This window comes from Vipera ursinii, assembly GCF_947247035.1.
Source record: "Vipera ursinii genome assembly, chromosome: 3".
NCBI lineage: Eukaryota > Metazoa > Chordata > Lepidosauria > Squamata > Viperidae > Vipera > Vipera ursinii.
The window spans coordinates 57315790-57339802 of record NC_139516.1 but is presented as its reverse complement, the minus strand read 5'-3'; the positions used below and the strand labels follow the sequence as shown (position 1 = coordinate 57339802).

At 37.1% G+C, this 24013-nt stretch overlaps 1 protein-coding gene across 3 annotated transcripts in view; it reads right to left on the bottom strand.

Annotated features, from left to right (window-relative positions):
• Positions 1-24013, bottom strand: part of MAST2 (microtubule associated serine/threonine kinase 2) — a 149818-nt gene that overhangs the window by 47348 nt on the left and 78457 nt on the right. For 2 of the 3 annotated variants that reach the window (XM_083358445.1, XM_083358447.1), the window contains exons 5-7: positions 7189-7280; positions 2216-2294; positions 379-399 (exon numbers count right to left, since the gene is read on the bottom strand). In XM_083358445.1, the coding sequence (XP_083214571.1) occupies positions 379-399; positions 2216-2294; positions 7189-7280 (192 nt within the window). The remainder of the gene's footprint in view (positions 1-378; positions 400-2215; positions 2295-7188; positions 7281-24013) is intronic. The other variant, XM_083358446.1, reaches the window with a different exon arrangement.

Genomic DNA, 24013 nt, shown 5'->3' with positions numbered 1-24013 from the left:
CGCTGCTCCAATATGACCATTTTCATGATACTGATTTGTTTCATTTTACAGTTGACTTAAATTTAAATTGATATAATACAGCTCCCAGAATTATTCCAAAGTATTTTAATTCTGGGTTTACTTCTAAATTGATAAAGTTTATTTCTCTTTTAAGTGGGTATATCTAGAGATGCATAACATTTAGAGGAACAGCAATATTTTGTTTTCAATAGAAGTCATATTTAAAAAAATAACAGATGTCACTCATTCTAATTGGTACCAAAAGAAGTCTTGCTGACATGCCTAAATGGGTTATGAAAGCATGAGCTCGCTGAGACTGCAGCATGCAAAAGCTTTCCATTCATACTGCATACAACTTACATCAGCTGTACCATTTACCTGTCTGCCCTGTGTCCATGGCTATGTAAAAGAAACAGTAGCAACAATAAAAATAGGAACAAAATACAGAGCATTTGCAAACATTTATCAAATAGTTATTTTTATCCCTTTAAACATCCTAAACAATTCTATGGATGAACTTGCAGTGTAAGAAAAAGAAACATATTATTTAATGACAGATTTATAATCCTATTTGTACACCATCAGATTTATACTGACACTGAAATAATTCCACCACTTAGCTTTGACAATTATTCATCTTTACCTTGCGTATATAAGTAGAAGCCCAGCTTTCACATTATTACCAAATTCAGGTATGCTCACAAAATACTAAACTTGAGATTTATTGTTAAGTAATATTTTCTTAGCAAAACAAATGGTAGTAGCCTGACATCCTAACAATATTGATGGGATTTTTAAAACTGCTAGGGAGATTTTTTTTAAAAAAGGTATAAAATGGCTATAACATCCCATCATAAGTTAATAGTGGTAACTGTGAAAAAAATCATTATATTTGAAGACCCCCAATATTTCATCCCCAAAACCTATAGGTCCATAGACACTACCCTTTGTTTGCATCTGGCTCCCTGCTCTATCTGATTTTTTAAAATATTATTTTAATCAAAACGAAAATAGAAAGCTGGTATGGTGCAACTAAAAGTATTGTCTTTATTTTCAAGGATATAGCTAGGCTGAAAATGATCCCCCAAAACTTCTTTGGGGAAAAAAAGATGGGGAATAGTGCAGAACAGTGTTTTCACTGACAGTACAGCGAAGGTCCGGAGAGGGTGCAAAGGGAGTGCAGCCAGGTTTGGGGAGTGTGCAAGGGAGGCACGGTGAAGTTTTGGAGGTGTGCAGGGGTGTGCGAGTGGCTGGCAAGGGAGCCAGCGTGAGACTTATCCCAGTGACTTATGACTCGTGTTTTTACCTCCTGGCTTCCAAGTGACTTTCTGGGGAAGCTGGCAAGAAAATTTGCACAGTTGTCTATCACACAATTGTGGGGCACTGTAATTGGTCATAAGTGCGAGCCAGCTGATTTGTACCCAGACACCAAGGTCAAATCGTACCCACCATTCATTCATCCAGTGCCATCATAACTTCAAATGGCCGCTGAACTGCTATGTGTTTTAACTTTGCATTTTTGACTGGAGATTGTTTGCTACCCCGAGTCACTTTTAGAGATGGGCAGCCATAGAAATTTAATGAATAAATAAATATTGCAATGTATTTGTTTCTGATTATATTGCAAAATAACAAAAGTCCACAAACTTGCTACTACCTCAATAAAGAACATAGAAGCAGAGTTTATCTGAGGGGGAAAACTTACTGAAACACTTGACTTCCTTTTAAAAGGAGCCATCATGGCCCAAATTGTGAATATCTGATTAAAGGCAAACTGATTTTTTTTTAAAAAAAAATCCTCAATAAATTGGAGAATGAGAATGAACAAATTTCAAGATTAGAAAAGGTTAGCCAAACTCAACCAGCACAACTATCTTGAACAAAATTCTTCGATACTGATTTAATGGCAATTCAAAAGGACTGAGATAAATAATGGTAAATACATCGTGTGTAATATTCTAATTCTACCAAAATTCAGGTCCAATATGAATTCTGAATCTAAAATGTTCTGATATCTGTACAAGCGCTGGAATCCTATATCCGACATATACATTAAAAAAAACTATTTTTAAAACAATGGTAGAAAGTTAATGAATTACTGATCTCTCTCTCTCTCCCTCTCCCTCCCTCTCCCTCTCTCTCTCTCTCTCTCATACACACACACACACACACACACACACACACACACAAATGGAATAAAATGACTCATACATACCTACGGGCAGGAACAAAGGAAAAGTGAGATGGTGCATTTGGAGAAAAATTTCGGGGGCTATCCAATGGACTTCCACCTGCTTAAAAACATACAAAAATGGTATTTGAACCATGCTTACAACTATTTCTATATTATAGTTAATATAAACCTAACATACAGTTTTCAGAATTATGGTTTTTATTGTTATTAATCACGGTCTTCCATCCTATTTCCTCTAACTTTTTCTGGTGAAAAATAAGGCAGAATAAATGATTAAAAACAAAATAATGAGGAACACAAATGGAAAATGTCATGGTTTAAGAAGGGACGCGGTGGCTCAGTGGGTTAGGATGCTGAGCTTGTTGATCAGAAGGTCGGCAGTTTGGCGGGTCGAATCCCGAGTGCCGCGTAACAGAGTGAGCGCCTGTTATTCGTCCCAGCTTCTGCCAACCTAGTTCGAAAGCACGTAAAAATGCAAGTAGAAAAATAGGGACCACTACGGTGGGAAGGTAACAGTGTTCCGTGCGCCTTTGGCGTCTAGTCATGCCGGCCACATGACTACGGAGACGTTCTCGGACAAGCACTGGCTCTTTGGCTTTGAAACGGAGATGAGCACCAGCCCCTAGAGTCGGAAACGACTAGCATGCACGTGCGGGGGAACCTTTACCTTATGAATTACATGAATTAATCAGAATCTAATCTATGTGACCTAGATTGCTAGGCCAATCTGGAAATACTCTATTGTATGAGTATATGGTATTGCCTATGCCCTATGAAGTTACAAATAATGTTTCATATGCATTAATTTGTATTAATCTAAAAGGAACAGAACATTAATTCCTTCTATACCTGCACAATATTATTTGAAATGTGAACATTACTATGCAGCTTTGTAATAAATCAGCTTTAAATTAAACATCTGCATAATGTAAAAATGTAAACCACACTGGAACAGAGCAAAATTCTAATCAGCCTAACCTTCTTGCTCCTATAGATCCCCACCAAATATGTCTCTCAATTCTATGTATCTTTCCTTACTGAGATTTCCCTAGTAATCTAGTCCAGAAAAAAATATTAACAAGTAAACAATAATGTCCCACACTTCTTTTCTGCTTCTTGACAGAAACTCAGCAGAAGATAAGACATCCAGGATGGAATACATCTTCCTCACCAAAAAGTTTAAACCGGAAGCCAAGAGAACAAAAGGCTATTTCATAGAAATAGAATGGTGAGTGTGCCTTATTTCCCTTCTGTGGGCCTGTGCTTCTAATTGAATCCCTCATGTATTTTGCTCCTTGCCTTCTAACAATTTCTATGTGTGTATGCTTTTAATCCCCACTCTCTATCCTAGGGCTATCACATATGGCCTGAAAAAATCCAGATGGCAACTAGACAGCAAGAATGTTCTATATTACCTGTGCCATCTTGTGGAATGGAATGGAATGGAATGGAATGGAATGGAATGGAATGGAATGGAATGGAATGGAATGGAATGGAAGAATAGAATAGAATAGAATAGAATAGAATAGAATAGAATAGAATAGAATAGAATAGAATAGAATAGAATAGAATGGAATGGAATGGAATGGAATGGAATGGAATGGAATGGAATGGAATGGAATGGAATGGAATGGAATGGAATGGAATGGACTGGACTGGACTGGACTGGACTGGACTGGAATGGAATAGAATAGAATAGAATAGAATAGAATAGAATAGAATAGAATAGAATAGAATAGAATAGAATAGAATAGAACAGAACAGGAGTTTGGCGGCTCCCCGCTTGAGCAGGAGAACCTATACCATTTCAGACAAGTGACTGTCTAGCACTCTTCTTAAAAATCTCCAGTGATGGAGCACCCACGATTTCTGAAGGCAAGCTGTTCCACTGGTAAATTGTTCTCACTGTTAGGAAGTTTCTCCTTAATTCCAGGTTGCTTCTCTCTTTGGTTTTCGACCATTGTTTCTTGAGTTTAGCCTTGCCCTAATATCATAGCTTTATTCTATCTCTGGGTATCCATGGCTGAGTCCTGTATTCACAGAACCTAGATCCTTTCCCCATATCATTCTTGCTCCAAATTCCTTATGTAAATATACGGTACATACAATATTTGTTTATGCAATAACCTGTAATAGAAGAATTGTATTTTAAGCAGTATTCATTTTCTAATAAATCTAGCTCTAACATATGTATCACACAAATTGGTAGACAGGTGCTACGCTGTGACAGGTGAGAAGTATCTTTTTAATGACTTCAAACTTTTAATTGTATCTCATGCAAAATATTTCTCAGTATAAGCTGAAAAGTCACAAACAGTCATAAGTTCAACGTTGGAACAGTCATAAGTTTTTTTTAATTACATTTATATCCCGCCCTTCTCCGAAGACTCAGGGCAGCTTACAAGCTTAGCAGTAGCCTTCATTCTATGTATATGCCTGCTTGTTAGGGCTTTCACACACACCCCAAGTGGCATTAGTTCAAGGATGGATCACAAGTCCATTTTTTCCAGGGCCACCAACACTTCCCAATGGTTGTTGAACAATGGGCATTAAGCAAGAACTACCTGTATTACAGATTTAAACAGACCTCTTCTCTGTTTGCTGTTAAGTCACCTTTCTCATTTCTACTTGGGTCTCTGGCAAAAGCACTTTTTCTGTAGTCTCTTCTTCCATTCTACCCTCCCCAAACTTACTTATGCTACATTTTTTTTCCACCTCCATCACCTTCATTCATAACATTGTACATTTTCCCCATATCTGATTCTTCCATTATCACCATTCAAATATCACTGTAAGGGACAATTCTGATCAGCTATTAATTAATGATTCTCAGAGTAGAAAGAACCATTACATAAACATAATTCAGCTGCTTCCAAAGACCATTAAAAATGCCACATATTTGTTTATTCAGTAAAATGCGAAGAAAAAGGATAGGTCTTAAATATCAAAGCAAATATTAAAGCATAAAGGCTTGGACTTGTTTGCCAGGGCAAATAACATATTGTATACAGGGATCAATTTTTTTCTACAGCAAAGGTTCCATTCTAGTTTTTCAAGTTTCAGATTTTTCAGCCAAACACTGGACAAGTTTCCAGTATCTGGGAGGTTGAGAAAAGCTTGGTTTCATGTCCTGATATGATTCTGACTCACATGCTAACAATTAATACTTCCTGACATACATTTTTATCTCTGCATTTTACTTCCCTGAATTCTAAACCCTACTCCACAAAAGTAGGTCACTTTCATTCAAATCTATTATATCCTTGCTTGCTTGCTTGCTCTTTTTATTTTTTTTCTCATTGATTTATTCATGCTCCTTATCATTTGCTCTTCTTACAGTACAAGCTACAAATTCCCCCATATACCACACTTGTCACAAATCTTGATCACCATCAGCCATCCTGACTTTCATCAACTAAGACATTCACATAATATATTTTAGGAAGATAAAGTGTAGACGTGGCTAGCAGTTTCAATCATATTCATACTGCAGGCAGCACTTTTTTGCCAACATGTCACAAAAGTAACTGAAAGCCGGTTTTATCTCAGTTTATTTTATGAAAACTTTACTGACATACACTCAGGATGCCAGTTTAAAATATTTAGGAGAAAGATTATGGTCTTCCTATCTCCATCAGTTTCCATCACTCTTTTATCAGTGTTTCGCAGCAAAATATTGTTTTCTACTGCATACAAACACTGTAATTTCCGGTCTGCTTCAACTATAAACTGTATGTAAATCTGAATTTGATCCAAATTTTCAGATAGAAGGCAGTTGTTTTCAAAAGGAATAACCATATACATAACTAGTCTGTACATTATATGCATTTAATCTCTTGAACTGACAGTACTTCTGATTCAGTGTTGCAGTGGGGACCATCTGCCAGGCTATACACCACCAGCTTCACACAGACAATCTGAAAGACCATCTGAAATGGAATCGCTGTTGAATACTGTTTGAATATACAACTAAGATATTGCAATGGAATTTAGAGAGGACAAAAGTACCACCCTTACCATCAACAGGGGGAAAATAGTGAAAACTGAAGGAATCAAGATAGCCTATGGAAATAACATCAAGAGTCTAGATGAGTACCAATAGCCACTCTGGATGCAATTCGAAATCATCTGGAGGACCACATGAAGACTGTCAGCTTTGATAAAATCTCCATCGGGAAATTACAAAAGAAGGTTTACTTATTTTATTTATTTATTTATTATTGGGACTTACATGCCGCCCTATCTCCCGAAGGACTCAGGGTGGCTAACAACAATAAAATACAACAATACAAAAGTTAAAAAGAATTAAATTAACAGCCCCAATAGAATAAATTAAAATTGGACTTAAAAATTAAAAAACATTTTAAAATCCCTGTCGTCAGTCCAGGTCAGCCTGATGGAAAAGAAGTGTTTTAAGGCCGCGGCGAAAGGACCAGAGATCAAGGGGCCATCCGGAGCTCAAGGGGAAGTTACTTGGAACAGCTTACATCCCGGGATCATACCTTTAATATACAACAAAATTTACATATCGTAGGTCCTTGCGAAGGACTCGAAGGTAAACAAAAATGTCAAATTCAGTCTAAACATCAGGCTGCATGACCAACCACCACCATCATAATCATCATCATATATTGTAGGCATAATATGTTTTATAGAAATGTACTGGTAAACAATATAAGCATATTTAAAAAGTAAGATATTTCTATGTGAATATAACACAGAGAACTGAAAATTACAAGAAATATTATCAGATAAAAATGTTTAACCTTTACTTCATAACATTTTGCACAGTTAACAAGATCTGCTTCCAAACTGGTACTTAATTGAATGATACCCAATTTATAGACAACAAAGAAATCTTGCTCATCTATCTTTATTTAAATGAATCCCTGAGAGTCAGGGATCATGTCTATTTATTATATTAAATTCCAAAAGAAGAGAAATTAATTTAACAAATTAAATTATTTACAAATAATATACTTATTTTATATTACCTGCATGTCCATGAAGTGGAGAATGTGGCCGTGGAAGAGTTGGAGATGTGCTAGAGGTTACAATCAAGCTTTTTCTATTACTAGTTCGACAACTGAAATAAAAACATACATCTTTAAGTAAAAGACAGAGCTGCCCTATGGCATCCAAAGCATGGTTGTACTGATTTAGGATTCCCAAAACCTATATGCTAAATTGAATACAAAAGTTGAATAAAATAGTTTTAGTCAGATAAAGATGGACATTAATATGACTTTCTAAATGTGTTAAGCTCTCTTTAATTACAGATTGTAGTAATACTTGAATAATGCTATTATATAATGACTATACAAGTTATACATGAGACTTTTTGTCATAAATAACCCACCATGTCTGAATTGGAATAGACAATGAAATTGTAACATTTACAAAAAGGATCGGATGCCTCTTTGAGTCAATACATTTTCACTAAATTGAAAGAAAATGGAAAAAAAACCCTACAAAAGATATTATTCATCATAGACGTCATTAGTATGTGAAGTGATTAAGAAACAAATTTTCTTTTCAAATGAAATGAGACCACTGCAGACAAGAATAAGTTTCTGTAAAAGTTCAAAGAGAATAGGGAAGCTCAACAACAGGAGGAAATTCCTTTGCAGGCATCCAACCTTCCCACCCCAAGCATTTCCTCTCCCACCCCTATTTTCCCCAGACAGACTGCAAGCTGAGACTCACCAGAAATAAAGTGGATGTCCCTACTTAAACAGAGCTTTTGAACAAACCTAGCTACCGTATTTCCCCCAAAATAACACCCAGTCTTTTTTTTTTCTTTTTGCCTCCAAAAGAGACACTAGGTCTTACCCGCTTACCTCAGGACCACCGCAGCCAGGCCTCCCACGCCCCGACACCTGTTACGTCACTGCCCAATTTCTTCTACAGCCACTAGGGGCAGAAGGCCATGTGAGGTGTTGCACTGGTGTCGCCGCTTGCAGGACGCCATGAGGCACATTGTGCCATGACGCGCGCAAGCAGCAGCACTGACACAATGCGCCACATGGTATCCTGCCACAAGTGGCAACACCAGCGTGGGGCTTGGTGCTGGTGCTGCCACTTACAGCAGGACACCGTATGGTGTCTGCCACAAGGGGCCGCGAGCGGCCACAGAAGTCAGGTGGTGGTGTGACAGGTGTCAGGGCATGGGAGGACTGACTGTGGCGGTCCTGAGGTAAGCGGGTGCGGGCATCATGGGGTAGCTCCACCCCCCACCCCTGCCTTATCTTGATTTTTACATGTGTGCCTTGGCCCACCTTGTACAACCAGACAGTAGGACAGAGTGGGTGGGGTCTTAACTAGGGCTTATTTTGGGTAAGGGTTTATATTAGGCGCACACATAAAAATGAAGCTATAGCTTATTTTTGGGATGGGTCTTATTTCCAGGGAAACACGGTAGTAGCAAGCTAGCTAGCAGCTATAAAGAGTTGGTAGTAGTATAGCTAGCAGCTAGTATAGAGTTGGTAGAGATTTTCTACATAGCTATTCAGGTATGTGGATGCTAGTGATTTTAAAAAGGCTATTCAAAACAAATTTTAACATGAGAAAATTATCTGTCTTCTCAACAAAGCTTTAATAAAACTGAGCCCATATGTACTGCTAACTCAAAAAAAACACCTGATCAGCAGCGCCTGATTTATGACTAACCTTGAACTAGCAATTCAAGATATAAAATTTCACGGTAAAATTCATTTTTAATATAGATTAACTGCCTGCAAATGAACCAATTTCCTCCAAAAGCAAAAGAAGGACTTCCAGTTTTCTTTGTATCTGTGGTAACCAATCCATATCAGACAATCCTGTTACTAAATCAGGATGAAATAGACCTACTGGTATATCCAAATATAAGCACAATCAGATCACAGATAGTAAAGGAGATGCATTGTGCACACAGTAAAGAAATGGATTCTTGTTCTTGCTTTTAAATTTACAAAACGGTTGACAACAGAGGTGAACTTTGACACCTAGCTCAGCAATCAGCTGTTCTGTGGCTGGAGTGGTGAGGTGCAGAGGCAATGCAGATGGCAAAGAGAGTTGTCAAAGGTGTCAAATGGAAGGGACCTTGGAGGTCTTCTAGTCCAACCCCCTGCTTAAGTAGAAGACCATATATCATTTCAGGCAAATGGCTGTCCAATCTCTTCTTAAATACCTCCAGTGATGGAGCACCCACAACTTCTGGAGGCAAGTCCTTCCACTGATTAATTATTCTCTCAGGAAATTACTCCTTATTTCTAGGTTGGTTCTCTCCTTGATTAGTTTCCATCCATTGCTTCTTGTCCTGCCTTCTGATGCTCTGGAGAATAGCTTGACCCCCTCTTCTTTGTGGCAGCCCCTTAAATATTTGAACACTGCTATCATTTCACCCCTAGTCCTTCTTTTCATTAAGCTAGACATATCCAATTCCTGCAACTGTTCTTCATATGTTTTAGCCTCCAGCTCTCTACTCATTTTTGCTGCTCTTCTCTGAACTCTTTGTAGTCTCTATTATCTTTTTAATGTCGTAGCAACCAAAACTGGATGCAGTATTCCAAGGGTGGTTTTATAACCGGCATGATAAATCGGTACTAACACCTCATGCAGTTTTGATTCTATCCCTCTATTAATACAGCCTGTGTTGGCTTTTTTGGTGGCTGCAGCACACTACTGGCTCATATTAGTCCTACAGTATCTGCATAGATCGATCTATCTATCTATCTATCTATCTATCTATCTATCTATCTATCTATCTATCTATCTATATCTGGGGGTTTGTCCATATGTGAAACTTGTTATTCCAGTACTTTTCTTTAATGCCTGCTTGCAGAAATGCAATGTCCACACTTCACAACTCCTATTCTCATTCTGCACAGTTTCAATGAAATGCATGGTATCTCAACTACATTATTTGGCAGGCATTATAAAGATAGAATATACTGTTTCTATTTATTTAACTTATAGTCTCAGTTTTCCTTTCCTTCACTGAGCAGTCTCTCTCAGTGAATAATATTGGTGAGTATACATGAAGCTGCTTTACAAATTTGTTTCGTGTTTTTTTTTTTTTCAAATAATGGTTAGATTCCAGGAACAGAAATGATTAATGCAACACAGTGCATGCTGATCAGTGTATGCACTCTTTCAAACAAGAAACTCAGAAATACAAATAAAATCACAAGCACCATGAAGGGCATCCCATGCAATGTGACTTTTATTTTAGTTCCTTCCCTTTTCAACCAGCAATTCCCCACATACCCTAAAGATTGTTGTTGTTTTTTTCAACAGAGTTTGGGACATCTAATTTTTAAGAATAACAAAGGAAACGAGGTGTGGAGGGAAAAAGACAGAATCAAGCTACCAATCCAGAACACCTTACTTTTAAGGAAAAAAAACTAAAAGAAAGATAAATAAAGCTCTGTAGGCACCAGAGCATTCACAAATTAATGAGAGATGTCCTGATGCCCAGTAAAAACAGTGGTTGAAATTTCATGACATCTTACATAAAAACAAAAGATCTCATAATATCTTGCACACTTGTACAAGACAACTTAGTCCCCACTGTATTATCTTGTGAGCTTTCATTATCTCTATTTTGGAGAAAATGTCGGATCCACATTAAAAACTGCACAATCTGCAATAGTATTTGGAGGCAAAATGCATACAAAATGCCAATTAAACTATTCATAGCAAGGAATTCTTCTCTTCATATTAGAACTTGGCACAATTTCAAGATAGACAGCACAGAATCTTAATATTATATTTCATCAAAAGTTACAGCCACTGAATTATCTTAAAGAAGCGGTAGCTTTGTGGAACGAGTTTCCTATCAACCAGTTTTAGGTATGCTAACTAAATTAAGTATCTTTATCTATCTTAAGAGCAATGTGCTTCTGATATCAATTCTGCAATTGATTATTTAATTCTTTCATGTCCTCTTTGTGGCTTTGCTAAATATATTTTGCTCTTGAAAATAAGAGTGTAGACTGATTAGCAGGGGTCATTCACAGTTTATTTATTGGAATTAACAGAGAAGAGCACATTTCAAAAATAATTGTACAATACATTAAATAAATGGACTTGGATCAAACAAAGCCCAAATTCAGCAGAACTACAATTCCATGGTATCATAGAATTAAGGTTTTTGTTACTTTCCTAGTAATTTTATACCTCATCCAACTCTGTGTGTGTGTGTGTGTGTGTGTGTGTGTGTGTGTGTGTGTGTGTGTGTGTAGTGGGGTGGAATCAATCTGATGAATGTGACACAATTTTGTTTGAAACAATAACACATATGTACTACAGGGAACACTAACAAATTTCATCTGTTTTAAAACAAATAACTTTTAAAACTGTTACTGAATATAGAAACCATTTATACCAAAGGCTTGCTTGTTCTTATCTATTTTCAAGCACATAATTATTCCTGTTGCTAGCTGAACCACTGCTTGCAAAAATTGCTTCCATCTCAAAATTACTATAATTAAAGCTATAGCTTCCATATCTCTGTTTAATATGGCTGCGCAGCTGTTGCTTTTCAGCAATATGTCAGTTTTAGACTTGTATCTTCTGTTGCATCATGAAGACAAATAATTAAAATACTTGATCTATTGCTAAGAATAACGAAGAATAACTTTGTTTAAGAGTAATTGTGGTTTTAAGACTTCTAGTAAAGACTTTTTTCTTCCTACAACTTCCTGAAAAGGTCATTCGGACTATTTATAACTTTGCAACAATCATGTGGTAGATCTGAACAGACTTGAGGTAGACAAGCAGGGTACAAGAAACTGTTTTGGTACTTCTGATCTCATATTATGTGACAATGCCAACATAAGGTCTATTTGCCTACTCACTATGCTGACTTGGCAACATTAAAAAATGAATGGGGCTGTGTTCTTTATAGCAGCTCTGAATGTGGTATTCCTTTTGCTTAATTTTTTTTTTAGTGTTTTGCAGCACTTCATAAAAGAACAGAAAACAGACCAATAAACCAACTAGTTTACATTGAGGCAAATAACATTAATGTTAAGTATTATCAAATGTTAGGAGTGACTTATTTAAAGTAAGAAAAAAGAAACCAATTTTTAATGTGTATAAACATCTTGATAAATTATTATAGCACAACTTAAATTAGTTCCCACAGTAGTTTATTATTCACTGTGTATGCACTCTGACTTATTCATGAACTGCGAGCAACCTAACTACATATCTATACAACATCTCATCTTTCTCTTTATGCTGTACTTTTAAACTTTTAAACTATGAGGACCTCCTGATTAGCAAGCCACCTCACTCCCTGAAATGATATATTTAAGATTTTATTATTACAAAATACTACTATGTATTTTAGTAGCCTGAAGGGTAACCATTCAAAATCCAATATGGCCTATTGTAAAAATCATTTTAAAACAAAGATTTTCCAGCTTTTAAGAACTTCAATTCTGATTTTTTTTTTTTAAAAAAATCTAAGTATTGATACAAATGTACATCTTCGCTATACTCTCTTATAGAAGAGAAGTCAAGAAGCTATGTTTTCAATCCCTTTCAGACAAACATCTTAAGCAGCTTTGGATACTTTAAATAAACTTCATTAAAACGTATCTGCATTTAATTACACTTCTCATTCATCATCCCCACAGCATTCTCAATTATGTGAAAATAGTAGATTAAGAAAGCATTTTTCATCATATCATCATCATTACGTTTTGGCTTGCCTTAACATTCTATTTGTTTTATTTTTTATTTTTGACAATGACAAATTAGATAGCATGCCCAACTGTAACCATACATGATCTTTGGAGGCTTCATAATCAACAGAAACACTGTACAATCAAATCACAAACAGTAAATAAAGGGGGCCGAGTTCAAACACACACACACACACACACACACACACACACACACACATCAAATGACAAAGCCAAAGCAAAGCATCATTATGAGCTGTTCTACTAAGGTCAGTGAATCAAATATGCTGGCAGGAAGGCTCTTGTTTTCAATGTCTTTGCTTTGTACTGATTTCATCCAGGTTTGTCTGCCTTTATATTTACCTAAAGAAGTGTTCGTGTAGTGACATCTACTTTTCTAAGGAAATTCAATGACACCATTATATTTTTATTTAAAATTAATTTAAATGAGGAGGGAGGGAGGGAGGGAGGGAGGGAGGGAGGGAGGGAGGGAAGGAAGGAAGGAAGGAAGGAAGGAAGGAAGGAAGGAAGGAAGGAAGGAAGGAAGGAAGGAAGGAAGGAAGGAAGGAAGTTAGTTTTGCTTGTGCTGGTGAAGGCAACCAGAATGTATCCAACATTTTGCCTGAGGTGTACAAGAAGAAATGGCAATGATTTGTTTTTAAAAATGTCACGGAAAGAAAAATAGAACTGTCATCCCCACATTGACCTAGTGAGTACTTATGCTCCTGAAAGAAGCAAATCATCTTGCTAGTGGCAAGAATTAATGTACCATGAATTTGAGAAGAATCATGATTCAAGTAATGGCCTGTTTCATATATAAACTTTCTGTGAGAATTATAAATTATCCATCATCTTTCTTTCCAAATGATTCTCTTTTTGAAAACTTTGCCCTCTTTATGAATGGTCTCTGAAAAATATGTATTGTAGCATCCCTTTGGCAAGTATTCATAATTTACCATCCCTCTAAAAGTAGGTCACCATATAATATGAGATTATTAGTCAAAAGATGTTTGTCTCCACATTTGTTAAAACATTTATATTCTACTTCTGGGTCAAATGGGATTGTCATTATGATCAAGTTACATGTGCTTTGCCAATTGCCCTGGCTCCTAGTTTTCTTTCCAAGTTCAGTTAAATGTGATGCAGTGACCTTTAAAGTCATTCAGAGCTTGGAACAAGAATATAGAAGGATCACTTCACTATACCTCAACCTAAAAAAATCTAAGAGAGGCTACTAAAGTGACAATTCAAGAAAGAATCTTTTTGATTTTGGTAGTTTAACTATGGAATTGTTCTTTTCAACAGTTCATCTGGCCTGTTCTGGTAGAGCACTGATACAAAATGACATCATTTTTGACTGCAAAAAAATCCAAAAATATTTTTTTCTGTCAGTTTTCGGAATTCCATTTTTGTGTGTTTGTGTGTGTGTGTATTTGTTTGTATGAAGAAGCACATTCCCATTTCTCATTCTGTAAAAGTGGAAACATTCCACATTTCTCAAAATATCATTTTAAAAGGGCCAGCCCCACAATCTATGGATTTTTTTGATATAACTCAGAAGATTTAGAGAATCTAAATCAGTATCAGTGAAGATTTCTGGTAAGGATATGGCAAGCTAGATATCCCTGAAGGAACAGGGACAGCATTACAGCAAGGATCGGTGGCCAAGGATGGATCCTGGTTGTCAAAATGTTTCCTGAGCAAGAAGAGAGAATGGGATTGCCCCCATATATTCAAGACATCTGATCCTTAAATGTAGATGGCAGAAGCCAAGGTTTTTGTGATCAGCTAGTGAATGGAATTGCTGGAAGTCAAGGGATTCCATCTATGATCACAAATATAATGTAGCCTAAATGAATGCAAAGCTCAGTTGAACCTCATTTTTAATCAATTTTGGAATTAGTTTTTTACTGCATTCAAATATTAAAGATCTTCAGAATGGTATGGTTGATGGCATTCACAGGGTGAGTTTCTTTCGACATTTGATGACAGAAATTTTAAGTGCAATATTAAGAACATTTTTGGGAAATATTTGGGAATAAACAGCAAAAATGTGCTTAAAGTATTATACAATACAAGACAAGACAATAACAGAGTTGGAAGGGACCTTGGAGGTCTTCTAATCCAACTCCCTGCTCAGGCAGGAAACCCTATACCAGGGGTAGGCAACCTTGGTTCTTTTATGACTCATGGACTTCAACTCCCAGAATTCCTGAGTCAACTATGCTGACTCAAGAATTCTGGGAGTTGAAGTCCATGAGTCATAAAAGAGCTGAGGTTGCCTACCCCTGCCCTATACCATTGCAGACAAATGATTGTCCAATCTCTTCTTAAAATGTTCCAGTGTTGGAGCATTCACAACTTCTGGAGGCAAGTTGTTCCACTGGTTTTCCTTAAAGTTATAAATGAACTAAGGGTCTACATTAGGGTTTCTTAAACAGGATTCTCTGGAAACCTAACATAAATACATTTATGAACTATTCATATATTAACTTTCATTTTAACATATTAAAGAAAATCTTGTCATTTGTATAAATTTAGATTATTTATACATGTATAAATATAAATTTACACATATGTAAATAACAGGAAGTGAAAATGTCCACTTCTAGAAATTAAATACTTTTTGAAGATATTTTATAAAAGATAGGCAAGTAATACTTTGTTAAATGAAAAGGTATACCTAATAAAACACAACAGATAATTTTAAATGCTTTAAACAGGAAAAGCATGTTTGGTGCACTCTGCTCATTCTGCTCATTCCCCAAATTACAATCTTGCTTTAAATATAATCAGTTGCAGGTCTAAAAACAACTATCAAATTTATATTGTATATAAGACAGAAACAACCAACTGTTCCAAGCAGCCTATTATTCAAAAGAAAAATGAATTTCCTTTTATCACTATAGTAGAGCAAGAGAAATAAAAACAGGCAGCTGGTGGTGCAAAGAAAATGGCCCAACAAATAATCTGATAATAGATAAAATCATTTAATAAAACATACAATTTTAAAATGTTACATTCCATTTATTAAATACGATTATGTGTGAACATTGCTAGAATAGTTGACATATTTGCAATGTTTTCTCCGAGCTTTTTTATCACAACTTATAATACCAATATATATTCATGCTCTTCTGAAATACAAGATTAGGACACCAAATTACTTGGATATAATCCTATCTTCCAATATAGGAATAAGAGATACACTATCATACGCATCACTCTTCTAACCAGGCTAAGAAACACAAAGTTTCTTATAGTTAGGGGTTATTAGGGATATTCCTCCACTTTGGAAAATTAAGATAGTTCAGAATCAATTGAAATGGATGGCAAGAACTCAGCTATAGCTGCTATATTTAAGAAATCTCTCTTAACAAAGCTCAGTCTGACGAAGATCTTACACATAAATTTAACACTCTCTAATGAAATCTCATTTTACTATCATTTTAAAATTCAAAGGAGACAATCTTCTCGCCCGATCTTCGCTCCTTTCGCCGCAATCTGAAAACATACTTGTTCGAGCAAGCCGGCCTGGCCTGAGGGGGGATTGGTGGGGTTTTTTACTATTTTTATTGGGGGTTTTTAGTATGTATTAACTGTATTTTTAATTGGGCATGTATTTAATTATCTTTTATCTTTTGTAAATCTCTGTGTTTTATTCTTGCCCTGTACACCGCCCTGAGTCCTTCGGGAGAAGGGCGGTATAGAAATATTAATAAATTAAATTAAATTAAATTAAATCAGAGGAAGTCATTTTAATTTTATCAAAGGCCCCTGTATTACTAGGAGGGGGTAGAGGGTTTGATGAACTGGTGTAATAAAAACAGGAAAAACAAAAGAGATCATTGTCAATTTCAGAAAACGATGGCACAACCATGTATTAACAATTCAGCTGTGGAGGTGGTTAGGAGTATTAAGTTTCCGGGTGTGCAGCTGACAAGCAGGTTAGCTCGATCGCTCAGCAGTGAGACACTGGTGAAGCAGACACAGCAATGCCTACATTTTCTAAGTCTTATGAGAAAAGCACATCTTCCTTCTCCTATTCTTATCAGTTTCTGTAGAGGTACGATTGAAAGCATCCTGTCGTATTGTATTGCTGTTTGGTTTGGAGGTATTACTGTTTCGGACAAGAAGGCTCTTAAGAGTGGTGAGGATGGCAGAAAGGATTATTGGAAGTTCACTTCCTTCTATCCAGGACATAGTATATAAACACTGCTTGATCAGGGTCCACAGTATTGTCTGGGATGCTACACATCCTCTCCATGATTGCTTTTCTTTGTTACCTTCTGGGAGGAGGCTTCGTGGTATCCAAAGCAGGACAACTAGATTCTGCAATAGCTTTGTATCAACCCTGTTAACTCTCAAGAAATCAGTGTAGTTGATCTGGGATAGTTAAGAAGCTGTGATAAATTTTCTATGATTTGTTTACAATAACAGTTTGTTAACAGAGGGTTTTGAAATTTTAATCTTGTCTTTTTTATTATAATTGTTCTTCCTGTTAACTATTTTGTTATTAATATAGTATATAGATGAAAGGTTAATAACTTGCAAACAGAATTAGTAGTTTAGTATTTAAAATTCTTTGAGCCTGTTTCGCAAGGAGTGGGAACTAATATTGTCATAATATATTAATATATTCAACTGGGGGGACAATATGTGTATATGTGTTAGCTTTTTTAATGCATTTTTAATGCCTTGTTTGTTTGTTTTTTGTTTTTTCTTTCTTTCTTTAAAAAATATTTGTATTTAAAACTTTTTTTGGAATAAAATAAAAATAGATTAAAAAATGTTGCACAGGGGAACGCTTTAGAGGAAAGTTGCCTTCTCTACCTATAAAACAGTTCGTTGGAAAAAAGGAATAAAAGAAAACAAAGAAGGTAACAACTATATCCAGACAAGGTAACAATTAAGTCCAGACCAAATAACTTAAGTAAACTATGTAGTACTATCTATCAACACAAGTTTCACACAAGAGAGCTAGAGTCTGGACCTGATTTTTGGATATTCATAGGCAAGCCTTCTTTGTTCCTCCTCCTTTTTCTGAATACTTATCCCCAGTTATAAAAAAAATATGGGACATAAGTAAAAACCAACCTCTTTGGGAAAGTGGCATTGCCCAATCATAGTACAGCTCCATCTATGACGGCATGGGCCTAGCCAGCAAATTAGGCATTATCTATGAGATTAAATTAAGATTCCAATGACAAATTATACCAAAGTTTGTGATCTAAAGACTTATCCAAAATATTGTAATTGAGTAAAGTAGCCTTTCTCATTCAAGAAAATGCAGCAGCAAATTCCATGTTTTTATTATTGGTCAATCACATACAGTTTGTCTTCTAATTTTAATATTTGTCACCACTCTCCTAAAAAAAGTAAATGAATTATTGGTTCAATTATTGTACAGTTCTATTTTCTTCATTAAACTTCCTGAAATAATTGTTCTGATTTCCACCTCTCTTTCAACTGAGCCGATTCTTATATACCAAGTCATCTACAGAAGAGGTAAATATCATCAAAATGGCAGTGTGACCAGGCAATGAAAGCCTACCCCCTTTTAAATGTGTCACATACAACACACACATTAAAAATGAAGGGGCTTCATTATCCAGTCACACCCACTATTTTGAGTTTGTTGACTGCTCCTGCAAACATCCCTGTTAAATACAACTGCATCTAATAAACTTCAGAAATCACTTCATTTATACTGGAAGCCTTCATTAAAATTGTATAAAAGATTTGATAAGCTATATGTACAAGATCAGTAAGTCTCAAACTGCTTGGCCATTTCACATGGTAGAAACCATATCAGCTGAAGGAATCAAACCTGAAGACTAGGATTAATTTTCACAAACTTCTGCTGTCTCATTTAGAAGAATTAACCTCAAAAACTTTACATATATAGCAAAGATAACAACCTCTATTTGGGAAGAAGGGGACCAAGCCAATGTATACCTACATTAATCTTTTGTTATTCAGATCTGCAAACACCTCTTTAATGTTATACCTTTAAAGTAACATGCGAAACTATGTGAATCGACAAAACCTTTAGTATATATGTGTGGCCCAAGGTGCCTTAAAATAAATAAAATAAAATGATAAAATAAAATAAAATAAAATGTCAAATAAGAGGGTCAACTGTATAAATGAATTAGACATTACTTTATCATTAGCTGTATGAAAACAATACTATCTTGAATGCTAAAAAGTGCCCTAAAATATGTAAGTTTTAAATATTCCACATAAAAGGTTGCCCAAATCACAAACTCTCTCGGTGTAAGTTCCTCCTTACCTCCACTGAAGTGGACTGCTGTAGCAGGGACTACCAGGGTTGCTCTGAGGTTGTGGATTGAGGTAAAATACTAGAGGAGAGGTTGCAAGGGCACAATCAGCACTAAGTGGAATTTTAAGATGTTGCAGACCTGGAGCAGATGTAGGGGAGAACACATGTTGATGGACATCACTTCCTCGGCAGTGGGAGAGGAAAGGAGAGGAGATTCTGATAAAGTACCACAACAGAAAGAGTCAATTTCTAAATCATCTTACACCTGTTGTCTTTTCAGAAAACAAAATCATGTTCCTGACAATAATGTATCCACTCCTAACCAGATCTACCTCCATCTTCAAAATCCCTTAAGGTTTGAGATCTTATTAGAGACTATACACAAGAAGTACTGAAGCTATATATAAAGACCATTGCTTGTCAGTTAATCCATATGTGTCTTAAAGCTTGATCACATGAAAGCATGAGCTATTAAAATTGGTTTCAATACTGAATTGGAATTTACGGACTGCTGCAAGAGTCCTCTGTATTGTCCTAACATTTAATGATAAATCTACTTGCATTCAACGACATTTTAAAGTGCCTGTCTCCATAGAGCAGAGGTGTCAAACTGCCGGCCCAGGGGCCAGATGCGTCACAGCAAAACCGCACCCACCCCATTGGAAAAAAAGTCACGATACGTTGTGACACGTCACGTGACGTTGCGAGTTTGACACCCCTGCCATAGAGTCTTCAATGGAATATATTTTGTTGGTCCTATGACCAATTCAGTTTTCTCCATAACTGGGCCCATAGTTTGCAACAAATTGCCAGTAGAAATGAATCAAATCTCAGTTTTACTACAATTACGTGTGATCATTTTGTTAAAAAATGTTGCTGATCATGATGATCATGATAGAATTTGAGTTACACTTTTATTGTACCATATAAATTGCCTAGAACTGTCAAAGGAATGGATGCCATTTCCTTTTTTCTAAGCAAATAAATAGTTAATAAACCAAAAGCAATTTTCTTGCAGAGGGCAAAAACAACATTTGCAACAGGACCTTTCTTAACATTTGGCCAAGTTGTGGGTAAAATTGTTGACTTTCACTTATTTCTAAAAGGTGATAGAGAGAGAGACATACTTTATCTGAAGGATCTGAATTGGGGGAAAATGCAGATAAAGTTTATTTAGTCTTGATACTGATGTATCCATTTCTTTTACTATACAAAATATTTAATTTGAATCATTAGCCATATGATTGATTGTAAGAGTTAAAACATATAAAACCTAAGGGTCAACATGTTTATTTAATTTATGCAAATGAATACAAAAATCCAAATACACCGTCTTTCTTTATAAAATATTAGGTTAAGCACTGGTTATTTTTTTTACTACTTCTATATTACCCCTCCATTAATTATAAAGATTAACAATAATTAGGAATGTTTATTTTAAAAAGTGAAAGCATTCGCTTAGGGGAAACAGCTTGCATTACTAATAGCATATAAACTACTTTTTTTCTACTAAAGAACATGAGAACATGATTTAAAACACTGTTTCAGGAACAAATATTCCAATAAGATTAGTTAAGATATGGAAATCTATTTCCCAAAACGAGTCTTACTGAAGGCGTAGAGACGGAGCTCCAAATCGCTCTCTTCTTCGTTTCATCATTTCACTGCGTTGAAACACTAGATTTTGTTCAACAACCAGAGATCTTAGAGCCAGTTAAATCCAATACTTAGCTTTCAGCAAAGGCCCAATATCATCACAGATTCTATGCAGTGTTCATAACTATCAGATGCTGTCCAAAAGCTTTCAAACAAATTTTCTGAAACTTAATTTATAACCTCTAGAAACAGCTAAATCACAGACAACCAGTATGAAGTACTAAGACCGTGAAGCCTGAAATAAGGACTGGATTTTTTTTAACCGCACAGCCATCCTATAGCGTACTTCTACCACCAATCACATTGCAGCTCAACAAATCACTGACAAATGTTTGTTCACTTCAGCAAGCCAGAAGGAAAACAGAAACCAAGAGGGAGAAATGGCACATGAGCAAAAAAACATTTGGCAGAAGTTTGCATGCCAACATGAAAACTCACACTGTAAAAGTAGTACTCGGGCACTGCTCTGAGCCAGATTTCCAACAAAGCTATGAGCAGCTGCTCTTCGTGTCTGGAGATAATTTTTGATACCTCTTTTTGGATGTTAAATCGGGGAACAATGTCATGCCTCCTTCCTTATTCTGGATTGTTTTCTTTTATTAATATACAATTCAAAAGTTAAAATATTAAACTATTTTATTACACTTCCAGGAGATGGAAAAAGTGACGGTTATGATTCCTAAAATGAATCTAGGAATGAACTGGTAAAAAAACAAGGCTTCAAATGTTAATGATTTTTTGAGGAGGAGGAGATCACAGAATCCTTTTAAAGAAGAATCTATTTCCTCTTTTGTCAGTCATTCTTCCTAGCTGTTAAGTAACAGTCCTGGCTGCTGACTCAAATCAATGTAAAGGTAGTCCTCGACTTACCATTGCAATGGTGGATGGAATTTTAATTGTAAGTTGTAACAGTCATGACCAGAACTCATTGTACAACTGTTTTTATGGTGGTGGTTAAGCAAATGGTTAGAGCCAGTTAAGCAAATCCATTCTCCTGAACGGCACTTTTTGCTGGAAACTGGCAAAAAATATCACAAATTGCAGTCATGTGACTGTGGGATATTGCAATTAATTGTAAATGTAAGTCAGTTGCCAAGCACCTGAAATGTGGTCATGTGAATATGGAAGGAGAAATTGTGGCATTTTACATCAGCTGGATGTGTGTTCATTCCGGCTGTACCCCATTTTTTATCAACAAACAAATCCTTAAAGCTTTATCTTTCAGTCCTCATCAGTAAAAATTCATTAAGGATTACCTAAGTCTAAGATAACAACAGTGCTTTTTTTTCTTTTAAAAAAAAAGTGCCGGAAGTCTCATCTTGTTAATCTAGCATGGGCGTGGCCTGTGTGGGCGTGGCCAGCTCAACGTCACTTGCATCAGGGGCACTTGTGTGGAGCTGGGCAGGACTGGGGCAAATCTGAGGGTCTCTGGCGGAGAGGGGAGGGGAGGGGGGATGGAACCGGGGTGAGCGCCGGGTCATGGTCCACTGGAGGAGCCTCACTGATATTAAAGGGGGTGGGGGAAGACATGATATTAAAGGGGGTGGGGAGAGAGATATTAAAGGGGGTGGGGGAAGACATGATATTAAACGGGGTGGAAGACATATTAAAAGGGGATGGGGGAAGACTGTGGGATTCAGAGACCAGTCATCGCAGGGTGTCCCAAAATGTCTGTCTGCCTACGCAGAGTTTATTGTATTTATACAATTTTAACAAGCAGGAAATAACGCACAGCAAAAGCATTGTTTATTGGTGTACTCCCTAGTCAATCTTAAAGAACATCCGAACATCCCAGCCAGGGCAGAATCTCTCATATCTAGCTGGTTCCTGGCAGTCCTTGGCAGTGCTAATTGGAATGAGCTCATAGACATGCGGATAACAGGATACTAAGGCAGGCAATTTTCTGCGCACGGTCCCTTCATATCCTTGACCTCCATCTCTACAGAAGACATATTAAAGGGGGTGGGGGAAGACATGATATTAAAGGGGGGGAGAGATGTTAAAGGGGGTGGGGAAGACATATTAAAGGGGGTGGGGAAATGTGTGTGTGAGAGAGACAGAGAGAGAGACAGAGACATCCCCAATTTGTAAGTTTGCTTACTTTGCAATGCTTTCCTTTCCCCACACTTTTGCTTCCCTGCTAGCTCAATTTCCCTTTCTCTCTGCCACTTCTGCTGCCCAGATCTATGGCTGCAGAGCAATTTCGCTCCCCCCCCATGGCCGATCTGGGCAGCAGAAGCATTTATGAAGCCTCTGGAGCTCGCATCCATGGCCGTGGGGCGACTTTACGATGCTCCAGTGGCCTGATCCAGGCTTTGGAGGCCTGCAAAATGCTTCTGCTGCCCAAAGCGGCCGTGTGGAGGGGGAGCAAAATCGCTCTGCAGCCCTAGATCTGGCCAGCAGAGGCATTTTGTAGGCCTCCGACACCCGGATCGGGCGGCTGGAGCATCATAAAATTTCCCCACGGCCATGGATGCGAGCTCCAGAAGCTTCGAAAATGCTTCTGCTGCCCAGATCGGCCAGGGGGGGGGGAGCGAAATCGCTCTGCAGCCCTAGAACGCGCAAGTTTGGAGTTTGGGAAAGTGAGCAGGGCCTTAATATAAAAGGCTGGTTCTGCTTTCAAAAATAGAGAAAGGAGGGAAGATTATTGGGCTCCTTGCATCATTCCCACTTGAAGCCATCCTTTGCAACAAGGAAAAATCCAATTTATCCAACGCTACCCAACATTTGAAATATGTGTGCACTAAGAGGATAGCTATTTTTAAGACGCCAGTCCTGCACGTCTGTATCTAGGAATAAATCTCATTAAACCCATGAGGCTGTGAAACACAGAAAGGAAACACACACACAAACGCAGAGCTTCCAATCAATTCCAACAGGTAAACTAGCCTGAGAGAAATTCCAAATCTCCTCACCTTCAAGCTCCAAACTTCCCAAACTCCAAACTTGCGCGTCCTACTTCCCTCGCTTGCCTTCTCCAACTCCAAACTCGCGCATCACACACACACACACCAGCACACACACCAGCTGCCAAATGAACCTTGGTCTTCCTCTGCAGAGACATCTTCAGCGCCTTGTCGAGACAGTGGGGGTTTGTCATGCTGCAAGTCTGGTCTCTGCTCACCGCCTGCTAAGGGCTGGCTGATGGCAGAGGGAGCGATAGCCTTGCCATGTGCTCCTCGCCAACCCGCTCCCGTGCAA